This window comes from Oncorhynchus tshawytscha, linkage group LG06, assembly GCF_018296145.1.
Source record: "Oncorhynchus tshawytscha isolate Ot180627B linkage group LG06, Otsh_v2.0, whole genome shotgun sequence".
Classification (NCBI taxonomy): domain Eukaryota; kingdom Metazoa; phylum Chordata; class Actinopteri; order Salmoniformes; family Salmonidae; genus Oncorhynchus; species Oncorhynchus tshawytscha.
Window position 1 is genome coordinate 80,185,773 of NC_056434.1, and position 23,059 is coordinate 80,208,831.

Here is a 23,059-nt window from a genome sequence, read left to right on the forward strand (position 1 = left end):
CAGTGATACAGTCTAGACCAGGAACTAAAACAGCACAGTGTTACAGTCTAGACCAGGAACTTAAACAGCACAGTGCTACAGTCTAGACCAGGAACTAAAACAGCACAGTGTTACAGTCTAGACCAGGAACTAAAACAGCACAGTGTTACAGTCTAGACCAGGAACTAAAACATTACAGTGCTACAGTCTAGACCAGGAACTAAAACAGCACAGTGCTACAGTCTAGACCAGGAACTAAAACAGCACAGTGCTACAGTCTAGACCAGGAACTAAAACAGCACAGTGCTACAGTCTAGACCAGGAACTAAAACAGCACAGTGTTACAGTCTAGACCAGGAACTAAAACAGCACAGTGTTACAGTCTAGACCAGGAACTTAAACAGCACGGTGTTACAGTCTAGACCAGGAACTTAAACAGCACAGTGCTACAGTCTAGACCAGGAACTTAAACAGCACAGTGCTACAGTCTAGACCAGGAACTAAAACAGCACAGTGTTACAGTCTAGACCAGGAACTTAAACAGCACAGTGTTACAGTCTAGACCAGGAACTTAAACAGCACAGTGTTACAGTCTAGACCAGGAACTTAAACAGCACAGTGTTACAGTCTAGACCAGGGACTTAAACAGCACAGTGTTACAGTCTAGACCAGGGACTAAAACAGCACAGTGATACAGTCTAGACCAGGAACTTAAACAGCACAGTGTTACAGTCTAGACCAGGAACTTAAACAGCACAGTGTTACAGTCTAGACCAGGGACTAAAACAGCACAGTGTTACAGTCTAGACCAGGAACTTAAACAGCACAGTGATACAGTCTAGACCAGGAACTTAAACAGCACAGTGTTACAGTCTAGACCAGGAACTAAAACAGCACAGTGTTACAGTCTAGACCAGGGACTAAAACAGCACAGTGTTACAGTCTAGGCCAGAGACTAAAACAGCACAGTGTTACAGTCTAGACCGGGGACTAAAACAGCACAGTGTTACAGTCTAGACCAGGGACTAAAACAGCACAGTGTTACAGTCTAGACCAGGGACTAAAACAGCACAGTGTTACAGTCTAGACCAGGGACTAAAACAGCACAGTGTTACAGTCTAGACCAGGAACTTAAACAGCACAGTGTTACAGTCTAGGCCAGAGACTAAAACAGCACAGGGTTACAGTCTAGACCAGGGACTAAAACAGCACAGTGTTACCGGCTAGACCAGCGACTAAAACAGCACAGTGTTACAGTCTAGACCAGGGACTAAAACAGCACAGTGTTACAGTCTAGGCCACAGACTAAAACAGCACAGTGTTACAGTCTAGACCAGGGACTAAAACAGCACAGTGTTACAGTCTAGACCAGGGACTAAAACAGCACAGTGTTACAGTCTAGATCATAAATTCTACTCTACTACCCTATTCTGCTCTATACTCTACTCTACTCTACTCTACTCTACTACCCTACTCTGCTCTATACTCGACTCTACTCTACCACCATAACCCCTTTCTATACTCTACTATCCTGTTCTGCTCTCTACTCTACTATATTACCCTTCGCTTCTCTCTACTCTATGCTATACTCTGCTCCACTCTACTCTACTCTGCGCTCCTATACTCTACTATACTCTGCACTATACTCTACTCTACTCTACTACCCTAGCTTGATCTATACTGTACTCTACTCTGCTGCCCTACTCTGGTCTATACTCTACTGTACTCTACTACCCCATTCTGCTCTCCTATACTCTACTCTGCTGTATATTATACTCTACTCTGCTAACTTACTCCACTCTCTACTCTGCGCTATACTCCACTCTGCTCTATATTATACTCTACTCAATGACCCTACTCTGCTCTATATTATACTCTACTACCCTACTCTGCTCTCTACTCTGCGCTCTACTCTACTCTACTCTACTCTACTCTACTCTATTCTGCTCTGCTCTGCTCTGACCTGCTCTATATTATACTCTACTCTACTACCCTAATCTGCTCTCTACTCTGTGATATACTCTACTACCCTAGTTTGCTCTATATTGTTCTCTACTCAACTCTACTATCCTACTCTGCTGTATACACTACTCTACTCCACTCTACTCTCCCATTCTGCTCTATACTCTACTCTCCCATTCTATTCTATACTCTGCTCCACTCTACTCTGCTACTCTGCTCTACCCTACACCCAGAGTATAGTTACTCTGCTCTATACTCTACTCTATTCCACTAACCTGGCTTGCTCTATACAGTACTCTATTCTACTACCCTGCTCTGCTCTATACTCTACTCTACTCTACTCTGCTCTCCACTCTGCGCTATACTCTGCTCTACTCTAATCTACTCCACTCTGCTCTATACTCTACTCTACTCTATACTCTACTCTACTATCTACTCTATGCTCTGCTCTGCACTACTCTACTCTGCTCTTTTCTACTCTGCCCTGTTCTACTCTGCTTGCTCTACTCTACTCTGCCCTACACTCTGCTCTACTCTACTCTGCCATATACTCTGCTCTACTCTGCCCTATACTCTGCTCTGCTCTACTTTACTCTAGTCTGTTCTATACTCTACTCTACTCTGCACTCTGCTCTATACTCTACTCTGCTCTACTCTGCACTGTTCTACTGTGCTTTGCTCTACTCTACTCTACTCGACTACCCTAGCTTGCTCTATACTGTTCTCTACTCTACTACCCAAATCTGCTCTCTACTCTACTCTACTCTACTCTACTCTACTCTACTCTACTCTACTCTACTCTACTCTACTCTACTCTATATTCTGCTGTACTCTACTATTGTCTATACTCAACTGTACTACCCTACTCTCTACTCTACTATGCTCTACTCTACTCTAGTCTACTGATATTCTACTCTACACTACTCTCATTTACTCTTCTCTGCTGTATAATCTACTCCACTCTGCTCTTTAATTTACAATATACTCTTATCTGCCCTACTCTATACTCTGCTCTATTCTACTTTGCTCTGCTCTACTCTGCTCTATACTCAGCTCTACTCTGCTCTAAACTCTACTCTAGTCTGCTTTGCTCTATACTCTGCTCTACCTGACTCTACTCTGCTCTATACTATGCTGTACTCTTTTCTATACTCGGCTCTACTCTATACTGTACTTTACTCTACTCTGTTCCGCTCTAAACTCTGCTATTCTCTATACTCTACTCTGCTCTGTACTCTACTATACTCAGCTATATGCTCTACTCTACTCTATACTCTGCTCTAGTCTGTTCTATGCTCTACTCTCTATACGCTACTTTTCTCTGCTCTATACTCGACTATACTCTGCTATATTCTCCATTCTAATCTGCTGTATACTCTGCTCTACTCTGTTCTAAGCTCTACTCCGCTCGATACACTACAATTACATGCCCTATACTCCACTATACTCTGCTCTATACTCTACTATACTCTGCTCTATACTCTACTCTGCTCTATACTCTACTACACTCTGCTCTATACTCTACTCTGCTCTATACACTACTCTACTCTACTCCCTTCTTGCTGCTGATTATATGAACCATCTAATTATCCTCTACTGTACCTGTAGTCTAACCTAGCTACAATTATGACATGTATTGTAGGCTCCTAAACCCAACACCTACCGTCATTGTCAAGAGCTTCGGATCTCTTGGTGTAACAGCTGAGGTGTTGGGTTGACGGTCCGAAGGTCCAAGGCTCAAACCCCACGTGGGACTGCACTCTGACTTTGCTACAATATCAATCATTCTCCTCTCTCTCTCTTTTCTCCCCAGCATCTAAAGTCTGTCCTCCGTGTGATAACCAACTGAAAGCTGACAACATCATGGAGCATTACTGTGCCAGCGACTTTGGTAAGTGCTATACACACACACACACACACACACTCACTCACTCACACACACACACACACACACACACACTCACTCACTCACTCACTCACTCACACACACACACACACACACACACACACACACACACACACACACACACACACACACACACACACACAAACATGTGGCAGAGCTAGTCAGTTTCTAGGAGCAGCCTTGTGATGTGTGTGGTTAAATGAGACCATGGTTCTAGTTTGACTCCATACAGTAGATTGTCTTCTCCCACACTAACACACACGCGCACACACACGCACACACACACACACACACACTAACGCACAAACTAACAGACACACACACACACAAATCTCACTCCAGAGACGATGACAGTAATGAGAAACACAATGTTGAGGGCTCACAGCCACAATACAACAGTACTCCTCACACACACACATAAACTTTCCATCACACACTCTCTCACACACACACACACAAACTCTCACACGCATGCATGCAAGCATGCACAGAGACACAAACACACACAGATATGCAGACTCCCTCACGCATAGACAAGCAGAAATTGTTAAGGACTACATCAGCTAACCGCCACATCACCACCACATGTAACTGGTGAGGAGAACCATGATAATGAATCCATTACAATATGGGATACATACAATAACTCTGATAGAATGACAACAGTATGTGCTGTGTCAGGAAGTCCAGTTAGCAGGCTGCTAAGCTCAGTTTAAGGCTGCCAAGCTCAGTTTAAGGCTGCCAAGCTCAGTTTAAGGCTGCTAAACTCAGTTTAAGGCTGCTAAACTCAGTTTAAGTGCATTTTGGAACAATTCAATGTAATTATTTACTTATTTTGTGCCATGTCGTGTTTCGAATGTTACAATTCATGTTATGAATGCTACAGTTTAGGCAATGTCCCAATGATAAAGTCCATACAACATTGAGGTAACGTCTCCGTCTCTCGTTCCCTGAATGTAATTATGGTCCCAGCAGGACACAATGAGTTGAATGTCCTCTGTTCGCCAAGTCTTTTAGCTGGTCCCTGTAAGACTATAACTCTACATTTAACACTCCCTCGAACGTTGCCAGAGTCTTCAGAGTTGATCATGTTCTGGATTGGCTGTAGTGTGTAGAAATCATGTTGTGTGGGTGTAAGTTTAGAGAAAAGCCTCAGCCAGTCTTTGGAGGATTGTGTAAAACTATCCATTGAATTATTATGATAATCATGGAAACTGACCAAGCTGTCCACATCCCTGGTGGCAAACATTTTTCAAAGTAGCACATAGTGTAGCAACACAATTCAACCAGCCTTTCCTTTTTTGGTACATTTCATCACAGAGAATAGAGGTTCAAACACAGTCAAACTTACCCCCAAATGTAAGATATTATCCAATACTGTATGTATCCAATATATATTTGATGACCTTTTATCACCAGTGAACATGATACCAGCCAGATCTGATATTACTGAGACGTGAACATGATACCAGCCAGAACTGATATTATTAAGTTAACATGATACCAGCCAGAACTTACATTAAGTTAACATGATACCAGCCAGAACTGATATTACTGAGAAGTGAACATGATACCAGCCAGAACTGATATTATTAACATGATACCAGCCAGAACTTACATTAAGTTAACATGATACCAGCCAGAACTGATATTACTCGTGAACATGATACCAGAGAAGTGAACATGATACCAGCCAGAACTGATATTACTGAGAAGTGAACATGATACCAGCCAGAACTTATATTACTGAGAAGTGAACATGATACCAGCCAGAACTTATATTAAGTTAACATGATACCAGCCAGAACTTACATTAAGTTAACATGATACCAGCCAGAACTGATATTACTGAACATGATACCAGCCAGAACTTATATTAAGTTAACATGATACCAGCCAGAACTTACATTAAGTTAACATGATACCAGCCAGAACTGATATTACTGAGAAGTGAACATGATACCAGCCAGAATGAGTTAACATGATACCAGCCAGAACTTACATTAAGTTAACATGATACCAGCCAGAACTGATATTACTGAGAAGTGAACATGATACCAGCCAGAACTGATATTACTGAGAAGTGAACATGATACCAGCCAGAACTGATATTACTGAGAAGTGAACATGATACCAGCCAGAACTGATATTAAGTTACATGATACCAGCCAGAACTTACATTAAGTTAACATGATACCAGCCAGAACTGATATTACTGAGAAGTGAACATGATACCAGCCAGAACTTATTATTAGAGTTAACATGATACCAGCCAGAACTTACATTAAGTTAACATGATACCATGAACATGATACCAGCCAGAACTATTATTAACATGATACAGCCAGAACTTACATTAAGTTAACATGATACCAGCCAGAACTGACATTAAGTTAACATGATACCAGCCAGAACTGATATTACTGAGAAGTGAACATGATACCAACCAGAACTTACATTAAGTGAACATGATACCAGCCAGAACTTACATTAAGTTAACATGATACCAGCCAGAACTTACATTAAGTTAACATGATACCAGCCAGAACTGATATTACTGAGAAGTGAACATGATACCAGCCAGAACTTACATTAAGTTAACATGATACCAGCCAGAACTTACATTAAGTTAACATGATACCAGCCAGAACTGATATTACTGAGAAGTTAACATGATACCAGCCAGAACTGATATTACTGAGAAGTGAACATGATACCAGCCAGAACTGATATTACTGAGAAGTTAACATGATACCAGCCAGAACTTACATTAAGTTAACATGATACCAGCCAGAACTTACATTAAGTTAACATGATACCAGCCAGAACTGATATTACTGAGAAGTTAACATGATACCAGCCAGAACTGATATTACTGAGAAGTGAACATGATACCAGCCAGAACTTACATTAAGTTAACATGATACCAGCCAGAACTGATATTACTGAACATGATACCAGCCAGAACTGATATTACTGAGAAGTTAACATGATACCAGCCAGAACTTACATTAAGTTAACATGATACCAGCCAGAACTGATATTAAGTTAACATGATACCAGCCAGAACTTACATTAAGTTAACATGATACCAGCCAGAACTTATATTAAGTTAACATGATACCAGCCAGAACTTACATTAAGTTAACATGATACCAGCCAGAACTTACATTAAGTTAACATGATACCAGCCAGAACTTACATTAAGTTAACATGATACCAGCCAGAACTGATATTACTGAGAAGTGAACATGATACCAGCCAGAACTTATATTAAGTTAACATGATACCAGCCAGAACTTATATTAAGTTAACATGATACCAGCCAGAACTTACATTAAGTTAACATGATACCAGCCAGAACTTATATTAAGTTAACATGATACCAGCCAGAACTTACATTAAGTTAACATGATACCAGCCAGAACTTATATTAAGTTAACATGATACCAGCCAGAACTTACATTAAGTTAACATGATACCAGCCAGAACTGATATTACTGAGAAGTTAACATGATACCAGCCAGAACTTATAGTTAACATGATACCAGCCAGAACTGATATTAAGTTAACATGATACCAGCCAGAACTTACATTATTAACATGATACCAGCCAGAACTGATATTAAGTTAACATGATACCAGCCAGAACTGATATTAAGTTAACATGATACCAGCCAGAACTGATATTAAGTTAACATGATACCAGCCAGAACTTACAGAATTAAGTTAACATGATACCAGCCAGAACTGATATTAAGTTAACATGATACCAGCCAGAACTGATATTAAGTTAACATGATACCAGCCAGAACTGATATTAAGTTAACATGATACCAGCCAGAACTGATATTACTGAGAAGTTAACATGATACCAGCCAGAACTTACATTAAGTTAACATGATACCAGCCAGAACTGATATTACTGAGAAGTGAACATGATACCAGCCAGAACTTACATTAAGTTAACATGATACCAGCCAGAACTGATATTACTGAGAAGTGAACATGATACCAGCCAGAACTTACATTAAGTTAACATGATACCAGCCAGAACTTACATTAAGTTAACATGATACCAGCCAGAACTGATATTACTGAGAAGTGAACATGATACCAGCCAGAACTTACATTAAGTTAACATGATACCAGCCAGAACTTACATTAAGTTAACATGATACCAGCCAGAACTTATATTAAGTTAACATGATACCAGCCAGAACTTACATTAAGTTAACATGATACCAGCCAGAACTTATATTAAGTTAACATGATACCAGCCAGAACTTACATTAAGTTAACATGATACCAGCCAGAACTTATATTAAGTTAACATGATACCAGCCAGAACTTACATTAAGTTAACATGATACCAGCCAGAACTGATATTACTGAGAAGTTAACATGATACCAGCCAGAACTTATTATTAAGTTAACATGATACCAGCCAGAACTACATTAAGTTAACATGATACCAGCCAGAACTTACATTAAGTTAACATGATACCAGCCAGAACTTACATTAAGTTAACATGATACCAGCCAGAACTGATATTACAGAAGTTAACATGATACCAGCCAGAACTGATATTACTGAGAGCCAGTGAACATGATACCAGCCAGAACTGATATTACTGAGAAGTTAATTACATTAAGTTAACATGATACCAGCCAGAACTTACATTAAGTTAACATGATACCAGCCAGAACTGATATTACTGAGAAGTGAACATGATACCAGCCAGAACTGATATTACTGAGAAGTTAACATGATACCAGCCAGAACTGATATTAAGTTAACATGATACCAGCCAGAACTGAATTACATTAAGTTAACATGATACCAGCCAGAACTGATTACTTACATGATACCAGCCAGAACTGTTAACATGATACCAGCCAGAACTGATATTACTGAGAAGTTAACATGATACCAGCCAGAACTTACATATTTAAGTTAACATGATACCAGCCAGAAACATTGTTAACATGATACCAGCCAGAACTGATATTAAGTTAACATGATACCAGCCAGAACTGATATTAAGTTAACATGATACCAGCCAGAACTACCAGCCAGAACATTAAGTTAACATGATACCAGCCAGAACTGATACATTAAGTTAACATGATACCAGCCAGAACTGATATTACTGAGAAGTTAACATGATACCAGCCAGAACTTACATTAAGTTAACATGATACCAGCCAGAACTGATATTACTGAGAAGTTAACATGATACCAGCCAGAACTGATATTACTGAGAAGTTAACATGATACCAGCCAGAACTGATATTACTGAGAAGTTAACATGATACCAGCCAGATCTGATATTACTGAGAAGTTAACATGATACCAGCCAGAACTGATATTACTGAGAAGTTAACATGATACCAGCCAGAACTGATATTACTGAGAAGTGAACATGATACCAGCCAGAACTGATATTACTGAGAAGTTAACATGATACCAGCCAGAACTGATATTACTGAGAAGTTAACATGATACCAGCCAGAACTTACATTAAGTTAACATGATACCAGCCAGAACTTACATTAAGTTAACATGATACCAGCCAGAACTGATATTAAGTTAACATGATACCAGCCAGAACTGATATTAAGTTAACATGATACCAGCCAGAACTGACATTAAGTTAACATGATACCAGCCAGAACTGATATTACTGAGAAGTTAACATGATACCAGCCAGAACTTACATGAACATGATACCAGCCAGAAAGTGAACATGATACCAGCCAGAACTGATATTACTGAGAAGTTAACATGATACCAGCCAGAACTTACATTAAGTTAACATGATACCAGCCAGAACTGATATTACTGAGAAGTTAACATGATACCAGCCAGAACTGATATTACTGAGAAGTGAACATGATACCAGCCAGAACTGATATTACTGAGAAGTTAACATGATACCAGCCAGAACTTACATTAAGTTAACATGATACCAGCCAGAACTGATATTACTGAGAAGTGAACATGATACCAGCCAGAACTTACATTAAGTTAACATGATACCAGCCAGAACTTACATTAAGTTAACATGATACCAGCCAGAACTGATATTAAGTTAACATGATACCAGCCAGAACTTACATTAAGTGAACATGATACCAGCCAGAAGAAAGTTAACATTAAGTTAACATGATACCAGCCAGAACTGATATTACTGCCAGAAGTTAACATGATACCAGCCAGAACTGATATTACTGAGAAGTTAACATGATACCAGCCAGAACTGATATTACTGAGAAGTGAACATGATACCAGCCAGAACTGATATTACTGAGAAGTTAACATGATACCAGCCAGAACTTACATTAAGTTAACATGATACCAGCCAGAACTGATATTAACTGATACCAGCCAGAACTGTGAGAAGTGAACATGATACCAGCCAGAACTGATATTATGAGAAGTTAACATGATACCAGCCAGAACTGATATTACTGAGAAGTGAACATGATACCAGCCAGAACTTACATTAGTTAACATGATACCAGCCAGAACTTACATTAAGTTAACATGATACCAGCCAGAACAGTTAACATGATACCAGCCAGAACTGATATTAAGTTAACATGATACCAGCCAGAACTGACATTAAGTTAACATGATACCAGCCAGAACTGATATTACTGAGAAGTTAACATGATACCAGCCAGAACTTATATTACTGAGAAGTTAACATGATACCAGCCAGAACTGATTACTTGAACATGATACCAGCCAGAACTTACATTAAGTTAACATGATACCAGCCAGAACTGATATTACTGAGAAGTTAACATGATACCAGCCAGAACTGATATTACTGAGAAGTGAACATGATACCAGCCAGAACTGATATTACTGAGAAGTGAACATGATACCAGCCAGAACTTACATTAAGTTAACATGATACCAGCCAGAACTGATATTACTGAGAAGTGAACATGATACCAGCCAGAACTTACATTAAGTTAACATGATACCAGCCAGAACTGATATTAAGTTAACATGATACCAGCCAGAAATTAAGTTAACATGATACCAGCCAGAACTTACATTAAGTTAACATGATACCAGCCAGAACTGATACATTAAGTTAACATGATACCAGCCAGAACTGATATTACTGAGAAGTTAACATGATACCAGCCAGAACTGATATTACTGAGAAGTTAACATGATACCAGCCAGAACTGATATTACTGAGAAGTGAACATGATACCAGCCAGAACTGATATTACTGAACATTAACATGATACCAGCCAGAACTACATTAAGTTAACATGATACCAGCCAGAACTGATATTAAGTTAACATGATACCAGCCAGAACTGATATTATTAACATGATACCAGCCAGAACTGATATTAAGTTAACATGATACCAGCCAGAACCAGTTAACTGATACCAGCCAGAACTGATATTAAGAACATGATACCAGCCAGAACTTACCAGCCAGAACTGATATTACATTAAGTTAACATGATACCAGCCAGAACTGATATTAGTTAACATGATACCAGCCAGAAGATATTAAGTGAACATGATACCAGCCAGAACTGATATTAAGTTAACATGATACCAGCCAGAACTGATATTAAGTTAACATGATACCAGCCAGAACTTACATTAAGTTAACATGATACCAGCCAGAACTGATATTAAGTTAACATGATACCAGCCAGAACTGATATTAAGTTAACATGATACCAGCCAGAAGTTAACATGATACCAGCCAGAACTGATATTAAGTTAACATGATACCAGCCAGAACTTACATTAAGTTAACATGATACCAGCCAGAACTGATATTAAGTTAACATGATACCAGCCAGAACTGTTAAGTGAACATGATACCAGCCAGAACTGACATTAAGTTAACATGATACCAGCCAGAACTGATATTAAGTTAACATGATACCAGCCAGAACTGATATTAAGTTAACATGATACCAGCCAGAACTGACATTAAGTTAACATGATACCAGCCAGAACTGATATTACTGAGAAGTTAACATGATACCAGCCAGAACTTATATTACTGAGAAGTGAACATGATACCAGCCAGAACTGATATTACTGAGAATTGAACATGATACCAGCCAGAACTTACATTAAGTTAACATGATACCAGCCAGAACTGATACCAGCCAGAAGTTAACATGATACCAGCCAGAACTGATATTACTGAGAAGTGAACATGATACCAGCCAGAACTGATATTACTGAGAAGTTAACATGATACCAGCCAGAACTTACTAAGTTAACATGATACCAGCCACTTACTGATATTACTGAGAAGTTAACATGATACCAGCCAGAACTGATATTAAGTTAACATGATACCAGCCAGAACTTACATTAAGTTAACATGATACCAGCCAGAACTGATATTAAGTTAACATGATACCAGCCAGAACTTACATTAAGTGAACATGATACCAGCCAGAACTGACATTAAGTTAACATGATACCAGCCAGAACTGATATTACTGAGAAGTTAACATGATACCAGCCAGAACTGATATTACTGAGAAGTTAACATGATACCAGCCAGAACTGATATTACTGAGAAGTTAACATGATACCAGCCAGAACTGATATTTGAGAAGTTAACATGATACCAGCCAGAACTACATTATTAACATGATACCAGCCAGAACTGATATTAAGTTAACATGATACCAGCCAGAACTGATATTACTGAGAAGTGAACATGATACCAGCCAGAACTGATATTACTGAGAAGTGAACATGATACCAGCCAGAACTGATATTACCAGCCAGAACTTACATTAAGTTAACATGATACCAGCCAGAACTTACATTAAGTTAACATGATACCAGCCAGAACTGATATTAAGTTAACATGATACCAGCCAGAACTGATATTAAGTTAACATGATACCAGCCAGAACTGACATTAAGTTAACATGATACCAGCCAGAACTGATATTACTGAGAAGTTAACATGATACCAGCCAGAACTTACATTACTGAGAAGTTAACATGATACCAGCCAGAACTGATATTACTGAGAAGTGAACATGATACCAGCCAGAACTTACATTAAGTTAACATGATACCAGCCAGAACTGATATTACTGAGAAGTTAACATGATACCAGCCAGAACTGATATTACTGAGAAGTGAACATGATACCAGCCAGAACTGATATTACTGAGAAGTTAACATGATACCAGCCAGAACTTACATTAAGTTAACATGATACCAGCCAGAACTGATATTACTGAGAAGTTAACATGATACCAGCCAGAACTTACATTAAGTTAACATGATACCAGCCAGAACTTACATTAAGTTAACATGATACCAGCCAGAACTTATATTAAGTTAACATGATACCAGCCAGAACTTACATTAAGTTAACATGATACCAGCCAGAACTTACATTAAGTTAACATGATACCAGCCAGAACTGATATTACTGAGAAGTTAACATGATACCAGCCAGAACTGATATTACTGAGAAGTTAACATGATACCAGCCAGAACTGATATTACTGAGAAGTGAACATGATACCAGCCAGAACTGATATTACTGAGAAGTTAACATGATACCAGCCAGAACTTACATTAAGTTAACATGATACCAGCCAGAACTGATATTAAGTTAACATGATGATACTGATGAACATTAAGTGAACATGCCAGCCAGAACTTACATTAAGTTAACATGATACCAGCCAGAACTGATATTAAGTGAACATGATACCAGCCAGAACTTACATTAAGTTAACATGATACCAGCCAGAACTGATATTACTGAGTTAACATGATACCAGCCAGAACTGATATTACTGATATTACTGAGAAGTTAACATGATACCAGCCAGAACTGTGAGAAGTTAACATGATACCAGCCAGAACTGATATTAAGTTAACATGATACCAGCCAGAACTGATATTAAGAAGTGAACATGATACCAGCCAGAACTCACATTAAGTTAACATGATACCAGCCAGAACTGATATTAAGTTAACATGATACCAGCCAGAACTTACATTAAGTTAACATGATACCAGCCAGAACTTACATTAAGTTAACATGATACCAGCCAGAACTGATATTAAGTTAACATGATACCAGCCAGAACTTACATTAAGTTAACATGATACCAGCCAGAACTGATATTAAGTTAACATGATACCAGCCAGAACTGATATTAAGTGAACATGATACCAGCCAGAACTGACATTAAGTTAACATGATACCAGCCAGAACTGATATTAAGTTAACATGATACCAGCCAGAACTTACATTAAGTGAACATGATACCAGCCAGAACTGACATTAAGTTAACATGATACCAGCCAGAACTGATATTACTGAGAAGTGAACATGATACCAGCCAGAACTGATATTACTGAGAAGTTAACATGATACCAGCCAGAACTTACATTAAGTTAACATGATACCAGCCAGAACTGATATTACTGAGAAGTGAACATGATACCAGCCAGAACTGATATTACTGAGAAGTTAACATGATACCAGCCAGAACTTACATTAAGTTAACATGATACCAGCCAGAACTGATATTACTGAGAAGTGAACATGATACCAGCCAGAACTGATATTACTGAGAAGTTAACATGATACCAGCCAGAACTTACATTAAGTTAACATGATACCAGCCAGAACTGATATTAAGTTAACATGATACCAGCCAGAACTGATATTAAGTTAACATGATACCAGCCAGAACTGATATTAAGTGAACATGATACCAGCCAGAACTGACATTAAGTTAACATGATACCAGCCAGAACTGATATTAAGTTAACATGATACCAGCCAGAACTGATATTACTGAGAAGTTAACATGATACCAGCCAGAACTTACATTAAGTTAACATGATACCAGCCAGAACTTACATTAAGTGAACATGATACCAGCCAGAACTTACATTAAGTTAACATGATACCAGCCAGAACTGATATTAAGTTAACATGAAACCAGCCAGAACTGATATTACTGAGAAGTGAACATGATACCAGCCAGAACTGATATTACTGAGAAGTTAACATGATACCAGCCAGAACTTACATTAAGTTAACATGATACCAGCCAGAACTGATATTACTGAGAAGTGAACATGATACCAGCCAGAACTGATATTACTGAGAAGTTAACATGATACCAGCCAGAACTTACATTAAGTTAACATGATACCAGCCAGAACTGATATTACTGAGAAGTGAACATGATACCAGCCAGATCTGATATTACTGAGAAGTTAACATGATACCAGCCAGAACTGATATTACTGAGAAGTTAACATGATACCAGCCAGAACTGATATTACTGAGAAGTGAACATGATACCAGCCAGAACTGATATTACTGAGAAGTTAACATGATACCAGCCAGAACTGATATTACTGAGAAGTGAACATGATACCAGCCAGAACTGATATTACTGAGAAGTGAACATGATACCAGCCAGAACTGATATTACTGAGAAGTTAACATGATACCAGCCAGAACTGATATTACTGAGAAGTTAACATGATACCAGCCAGAACTGATATTACTGAGAAGTTAACATGATACCAGCCAGAACTGATATTACTGAGAAGTGAACATGATACCAGCCAGAACTGATATTACTGAGAAGTTAACATGATACCAGCCAGAACTGATATTACTGAGAAGTGAACATGATACCAGCCAGAACTGATATTACTGAGAAGTTAACATGATACCAGCCAGAACTGATATTACTGAGAAGTTAACATGATACCAGCCAGAACTGATATTACTGAGAAGTTAACATGATACCAGCCAGAACTGATATTACTGAGAAGTTAACATGATACCAGCCAGAACTTACATTAAGTTAACATGATACCAGCCAGAACTGATATTACTGAGAAGTGAACATGATACCAGCCAGAACTGATATTACTGAGAAGTGAACATGATACCAGCCAGAACTTATATTACTGAGAAGTGAACATGATACCAGCCAGAACTTACATTAAGTTAACATGATACCAGCCAGAACTTACATTAAGTTAACATGATACCAGCCAGAACTGATATTACTGAGAAGTGAACATGATACCAGCCAGAACTTACATTAAGTTAACATGATACCAGCCAGAACTTACATTAAGTTAACATGATACCAGCCAGAACTGACATTAAGTTAACATGATACCAGCCAGAACTTACATTAAGTTAACATGATACCAGCCAGAACTGATATTACTGAGAAGTTAACATGATACCAGCCAGAACTTACATTAAGTTAACATGATACCAGCCAGAACTGATATTACTGAGAAGTGAACATGATACCAGCCAGAACTTACATTAAGTTAACATGATACCAGCCAGAACTTACATTAAGTTAACATGATACCAGCCAGAACTTACATTAAGTTAACATGATACCAGCCAGAACTTACATTAAGTTAACATGATACCAGCCAGAACTTACATTAAGTTAACATGATACCAGCCAGAACTTACATTAAGTTAACATGATACCAGCCAGAACTGATATTACTGAGAAGTGAACATGATACCAGCCAGAACTTACATTAAGTGAACATGATACCAGCCAGAACTTACATTAAGTTAACATGATACCAGCCAGAACTTACATTAAGTTAACATGATACCAGCCAGAACTGATATTACTGAGAAGTGAACATGATACCAGCCAGAACTTACATTAAGTTAACATGATACCAGCCAGAACTTACATTAAGTTAACATGATACCAGCCAGAACTTACATTAAGTTAACATGATACCAGCCAGAACTTACATTAAGTTAACATGATACCAGCCAGAACTTACATTAAGTTAACATGATACCAGCCAGAACTGATATTACTGAGAAGTGAACATGATACCAACCAGAACTTACATTAAGTGAACATGATACCAGCCAGAACTTACATTAAGTTAACATGATACCAGCCAGAACTGACATTAAGTTAACATGATACCAGCCAGAACTTACATTAAGTTAACATGATACCAGCCAGAACTTACATTAAGTTAACATGATACCAGCCAGAACTTATATTAAGTTAACATGATACCAGCCAGAACTTACATTAAGTTAACATGATACCAGCCAGAACTGATATTAAGTTAACATGATACCAGCCAGAACTTACATTAAGTTAACATGATACCAGCCAGAACTGACATTAAGTTAACATGATACCAGCCAGAACTTACATTAAGTTAACATGATACCAGCCAGAACTGATATTACTGAGAAGTTAACATGATACCAGCCAGAACTTACATTAAGTTAACATGATACCAGCCAGAACTGATATTAAGTTAACATGATACCAGCCAGAACTTACATTAAGTTAACATGATACCAGCCAGAACTGACATTAAGTTAACATGATACCAGCCAGAACTTACATTAAGTTAACATGATACCAGCCAGAACTTACATTAAGTTAACATGATACCAGCCAGAACTTACATTAAGTTAACATGATACCAGCCAGAACTTACATTAAGTTAACATGATACCAGCCAGAACTTATATTAAGTTAACATGATACCAGCCAGAACTTACATTAAGTTAACATGATACCAGCCAGAACTTACATTAAGTTAACATGATACCAGCCAGAACTTACATTAAGTTAACATGATACCAGCCAGAACTGATATTACTGAGAAGTTAACATGATACCAGCCAGAACTGATATTACTGAGAAGTGAACATGATACCAGCCAGAACTTACATTAAGTTAACATGATACCAGCCAGAACTTACATTAAGTTAACATGATACCAGCCAGAACTTACATTAAGTTAACATGATACCAGCCAGAACTGATATTACTGAGAAGTTAACATGATACCAGCCAGAACTTATATTAAGTTAACATGATACCAGCCAGAACTGATATTACTGAGAAGTGAACATGATACCAGCCAGAACTGATATTACTGAGAATGTACTTCTGGTTGAAGAATGGTGGAACTGGCATTATTAAAATCCAAGAGCAATACAATGCAAGTCACGTGACCCAAATGGAACCCTATTCCCTGCACAGTGCACTACGTCACCCATAGGTGCACTACCCTATGGGTCCTGGTCAAAACGAGTGTTTCATATTGTTGATAGAGTGACATTTGGGACACATCGAGTGTCTTTATTCTCTTTCACACTCAGAGAAACAGCCAACACTGACTAACAGCCAGCCACACAGTTCTTGGTCATATAGCCTGAGGTCACACACACACACACACACACACACACACACACACACACACACACACACACACACACACACACACACACACAAACACACACACACACAACACACACAACACACACCCTTTTCATCTAACATGAGGTAAGACAATAGTCATCTAGATTTGTATCCATCTGTTTAATTGGTAGATTGAAAAATAGTCTGCTGTATAGTCCAAGGAGAATAAAAGAGGATAGTTGTGGAAAACAGCATGAAATAACATGACACAATAACTATCTCAGAATGCAATTTGACTGCGTATGAAGGTAGATAGCCAATCAAACACACACACCGACAAGCATAAGAGAGCATTGTTCACTTCAAAGCATGAACTCTTTTAGCTGAGTGTCTAGTAGTTAGTTGACTGAAATCCAGAGATGATTATAGAGGTAAAGAGTTTAGAGACTTGGATTGTTTGATTGAGCCAAGAATGACGCAAATATTCAGCAGCAATGACAGCGTTATCATACAAGATTTTCACACTTGGTGTCAACTTCTGGTAACACCTCAACATTTCAATTCATTTGTACCTATTTATAAATGACTTGGCTTGAATATATCATCTGAACATCTATGAGATGAATATTCTTATCCTTGCCTGAGACTTGTTTGCAGAGGCCTGGCTGTAAACCTGCTGGGTGTAAATCTGTATACCCAACACCTGCATGTTAGTGAGGCTGACAAGCTCTCACCCCAGGAAGGGCTGTTTCTGCTCAAAATGACAGGCTCTCTCTCTCTCTCTCTCTCTCTCTCTCTCACTCTCTCTCTCTATTGGCCTCTGTCTGTCTGTGTGTCCTCCTCTTTTCCTCTCCTTTCACTTCCATCCACTCCCTGAATATCACTGGGTCTCTGTTTCTGACTGGGTCTCTGTTACTGACTGGGTCTCTGTTACTGACTGGGTCTCTGTTACTGTTTCTTACTCAATTCCTTTCCTGTCACTGTAAGGAGGAGACATATTTGGCCAGTATGGGAAGAGTTTCACCCTGGATAGAAAGGCATCTCTAGGCTCTCTGGTACTCGGTAACTTATCTTCCCCAATGGTGCCCTGTGGGCACACAGGGCAAGGGCAAATAACTTTACCTACAGCTGAGGTTTTGTGTGTGTGTGTGTGTGTGTGTGTGTGTGTGTGTGTGTGTGTGTGTGTGTGTGTGTGTGTGTGTGTGTGTGTGTGTGTGTGTTTGTGTGTGTTTGTGTGTGTGTGTGTGTGTGTGTGTGTATGTGCGTGTGTGTGTGTGTTTGTGTGTGTTTGTGTGTGTGTGTGTGTGTGTGTGCATGCGTGCGTGTGTGCATGCGTGCGTGTGTGTGTGTGCGTGCGTGCGTATGTGTGTGTGCGTGTGTGCGTGAGTGTGTATGTGTGTATGTGTGTGTGCGTGTACTAGGTTCACCTAGTCATCCAAACTGCTATTTCCTTTCTGAAAACTGTCAGACAACTCTTTCAATTCCAATTTTATTTTCTGTTACTTGCATTATTTTGTACAATGTCTCAGGTCAAATACTGGCTGGTGGGACCCACACACACCACACAAATACCCCCCTGAACATATTAATACCCCGTGTGTGTCTGTGTGTAAGAAACATTAGAAAATAGGAGGAAAGGAGGCCAGAAGTAACATGTCAATATTCCAGGTGGTTGGGAACATAACTACGTTTGATACCAACGTTGGTCCTTCATCCTCAACATGATTCTTTTGGTCTGTCAGGGTGTGCTTACATGGAGAATTCCTCTCTGAAACAAACACAGACACACATAAACACACAGACACAGAGGATGTAGTCTTGTGGCAGTCCCAAGGTAATAGTGATTCGTTGTGTAAGGGTAAATGATGACCCTCTGGAGAGGTGTAAAGTACCCCTGTGCTTGGGGCGGGGTCTACCCGTGTTTGTATATGTGTGTGTGTGCGTGCGTGCGTGAGTGAGTGTGTGCGTGTGTGTGTGTTCGTGTGTGTGTGTTTATGTGTGTGTGGCAGTCTCTCTGGGGGTGCCACAGGGTTCAATTCTCGGGCCGACTCTTTTCTCTGCATATATCAATGATGTCGCTCTAGCTGCTGGTGATGCTCTGATCCACCTCTATGCAGACGACACCATTCTGTATGCATCTGGCCCTTCTCTGGACACTGCCTTAACAAACCTCCAAACAAGATTCAATGCCATACAACTCTCCTTCCGTGGCCTCCAACTGCTCTTAAATACTAGTAAAGCGAAATGCCTGCTCTTCAACCGATCGCTGCCCGCACCCGCCCGCCCGACTAGCATCACTACTCTGGAAGGTTCTGACTTAGAATATGTGGACAACTATAAATACCTAGGTGTCTGGTTAGACTGTAAACCTTCCTTCCAGACTCATATCTCCTCATAAATCCTCCTTCACTCATGCTGCCAAACATACCCTCATAAAACTGACTATCGTACCGATCCTTGACTTCCACGATGTCATTTACAAAATAGCCTCCAACACTCTAAGCAAATTGGATGTAGTCTATCACAATGCCATCCATTTTGTCACCAAAGCCCCATATACTACCTACCACTGCGTCCTGTATGCTCTCGTTGGCTGGTCCTCGCTACATAATCGTCGCCAAACCCACTCGCTCCAGGTCATCTATATGTCTTTGCTAGGTAAAGCTCCGCCTTATCTCAGCTCACTGGTCACCATGGCAACACCCACCAGTAGCACGTGCTCCAGCAGGTATATTTCATTGGTCATCCCCAAAGCACCTCTTTTGGCCACCTTTCCTTCCAGTTCTCTGCTGCCAATGACTGGAATGAATTGCAAAAATCACTGAAGTTGGAGACTTATTTCTCCCTCACTAACTTTAAGCATCAGCTGTCAGAGCAGCTTACCGATCGCTGCAGCTGTACACAGGCCATCTGTAAATAGCCCATCCAACCAACTACCTACCTCATCCCCATATTTGTTTTTGATTTTCTGCTCTTTTGCACACCAGTATTTTCTACTTGCACATCTATCACTCCCGTGTTAATTGCTAAATTGTAGTTACTTTGCCACTACGGCCTATTTATTGCCTTACCTCCTTACTTCATTTGCACACACTGTATACAGATTTTTCTATTGTGTTATTGACTGTACGTTTGTTTGTGTGTAACTCTGTGTTGTTGTTTATGTCGCACTGCTTTGCTTTATCTTGGCCAGGTCACAGTTGTAAATGAGAACTTGTTCTCAACTGGCCTCCCTGGTTAAATAAAGGTGAAATAAAAAATTAAAAAATAAAAGTATGTGTGTGTGTGTGAATGCGTGCGTACGTGTTTGTGTGTACGTGTGTGTGCGTGTGTGTATATGTGCGTGTGTGTGTGTGTGAATGCGTGCGTGTTCATGTGTACGTGTGTGTGCGTGTGTGTGTGTGTGTGTGTGCGCGTGTGTATGTGTGAATGCGTGCGTGCGTGTTTGTGTGTACGTGTGTGTGCGTGTGTGTATGTGTGCGTGTGCCATCAAGGCAATGTCCAGGTCCCAACACAAAACACATGAGTAGGCAAAACTGCCATCAGGAGGTTTATTTGAAATTAAAATGCAAGTCAATGATCCAAATGTTTATCTCAATCTGTCTCTCCATCTCGCTCTCTCAATCACTTTCTCCTCCCACTCTCTCCTCTTCTCTCCTTTCTCACTCTCTCCTTCCTCTCTCTCTCCCTTCTCCCCTAGCTATCAAGATGAAGATCAAAGAAGTGAAGAAAGAGAATGGTGACCGTAAACTCATCGCCGCTCAGAAGAAGAAGAAGGTGCTCAAGATGGGTGTCCTGCGTAAAAAGGACTTGAAGAAGCTGACGCTGTACATAAAGAATGGAGCAAACTGCCCCTGTGCTCAGCTGGACAACCTTGGCAGTAACTTCCTCATCATGGGACGGAAAGTGGACCAGCAGCTGCTGCTTATGTCCATCCACAAATGGGAGAAGAAGAGTACAGAGTTGAAGTTCGCCATCAAGTACATGAAGAGTCAGCAGTGTCCCACCTATCATACCGTCTTCCAGTGACCTTACTGATACAACTATCACAACCCCAGTCTTCCCCAAATGTCTCCCCCCTCCCCTCTATCCCTCCAGTCAGTTGTCTCCCCCTCTCCCTCTATCCTTCCAGTCAGTTGTCTCCCCCTCCCCTCTATCCCTCCAGTCAGTTGTCTCCCCCTCCCCTCTATCCCTCCAGTCAGTTGGCTCCCCCTCCCCTCTATCCCTCCAGTCAGTTGTCTCTCTCTCTCCCCTTTATCCCTCCAGTCAGTTGTCTCCCCCTCCCCTCTATCCCTCCAGTCAGTTGGCTCCCCCTCCCCTCCATCCCTCCAGTCAGTTGTCTCTCTCTCTCCCTCCCTTTATCCCTCCAGTCAGTTGTCTCCCCTCCCCTCTATCCCTCCAGTCAGTTGTCTCTCCCTCTCCCCTCTATCCCTCCAGTCAGTTGTCTCCCCCTCCCCTCTATCCCTCCAGTCAGTTGTCTCTCCCTCTCCCTCTATCCCTCCAGTCAGTTGTCTCCCCCTCCCCTCTATCCCTCCAGTCAGTTGTCTCTCTCTCTCCCCTCTATCCCTCCAGTCAGTTGTGTCCCTCCCCCTCCCTCCCTCTATCCCTCCAGTCAGTTGTCTCTCCCTCTCCCCTCTATCCCTCCAGTCAGTTGTCTCCCCCCCCCCCTCTGTCCCTCCAGTCAGTTGTCCTCCCCCTCCCCTCTATCCCTCCAGTCAGTTGTCTCTCCCTCTCTCCCTCTATCCCTCCAGTCAGTTGTCTCCCCCTCTCCCCTCTATCCCTCCAGTCAGTTGTCTCTCCCTCTCCCCTCTATCCCTCCAGTCAGTTGTCTCTCCCTCTCCCCTCTATCCCTCCAGTCAGTTGTCTCCCCCTCTCCCCTCTATCCCTCTAGTCAGTTGTCTCTCCCTCTCACTTGTATCCTATTTGTATCAGATTAGCCTTCCCATCTAGCCTGCTCCCAGATATGTC

At 40.2% G+C, this 23,059-nt stretch overlaps 1 protein-coding gene across 1 annotated transcript in view; it reads left to right on the forward strand.

Annotated features, from left to right (window-relative positions):
* LOC112253450 (secreted frizzled-related protein 5) overlaps window positions 1-22,251 on the forward strand; it is a 44,896-nt gene extending 22,645 nt beyond the window's left edge. The window contains exons 2-3 of the mRNA XM_042323672.1: window positions 3,755-3,832; window positions 21,792-22,251. Of these exons, the coding sequence (XP_042179606.1) occupies window positions 3,755-3,832; window positions 21,792-22,120 (407 nt within the window). The 3' untranslated portion in view covers window positions 22,121-22,251. The remainder of the gene's footprint in view (window positions 1-3,754; window positions 3,833-21,791) is intronic.
* Window positions 22,252-23,059: the final 808 nt, after the last annotated feature.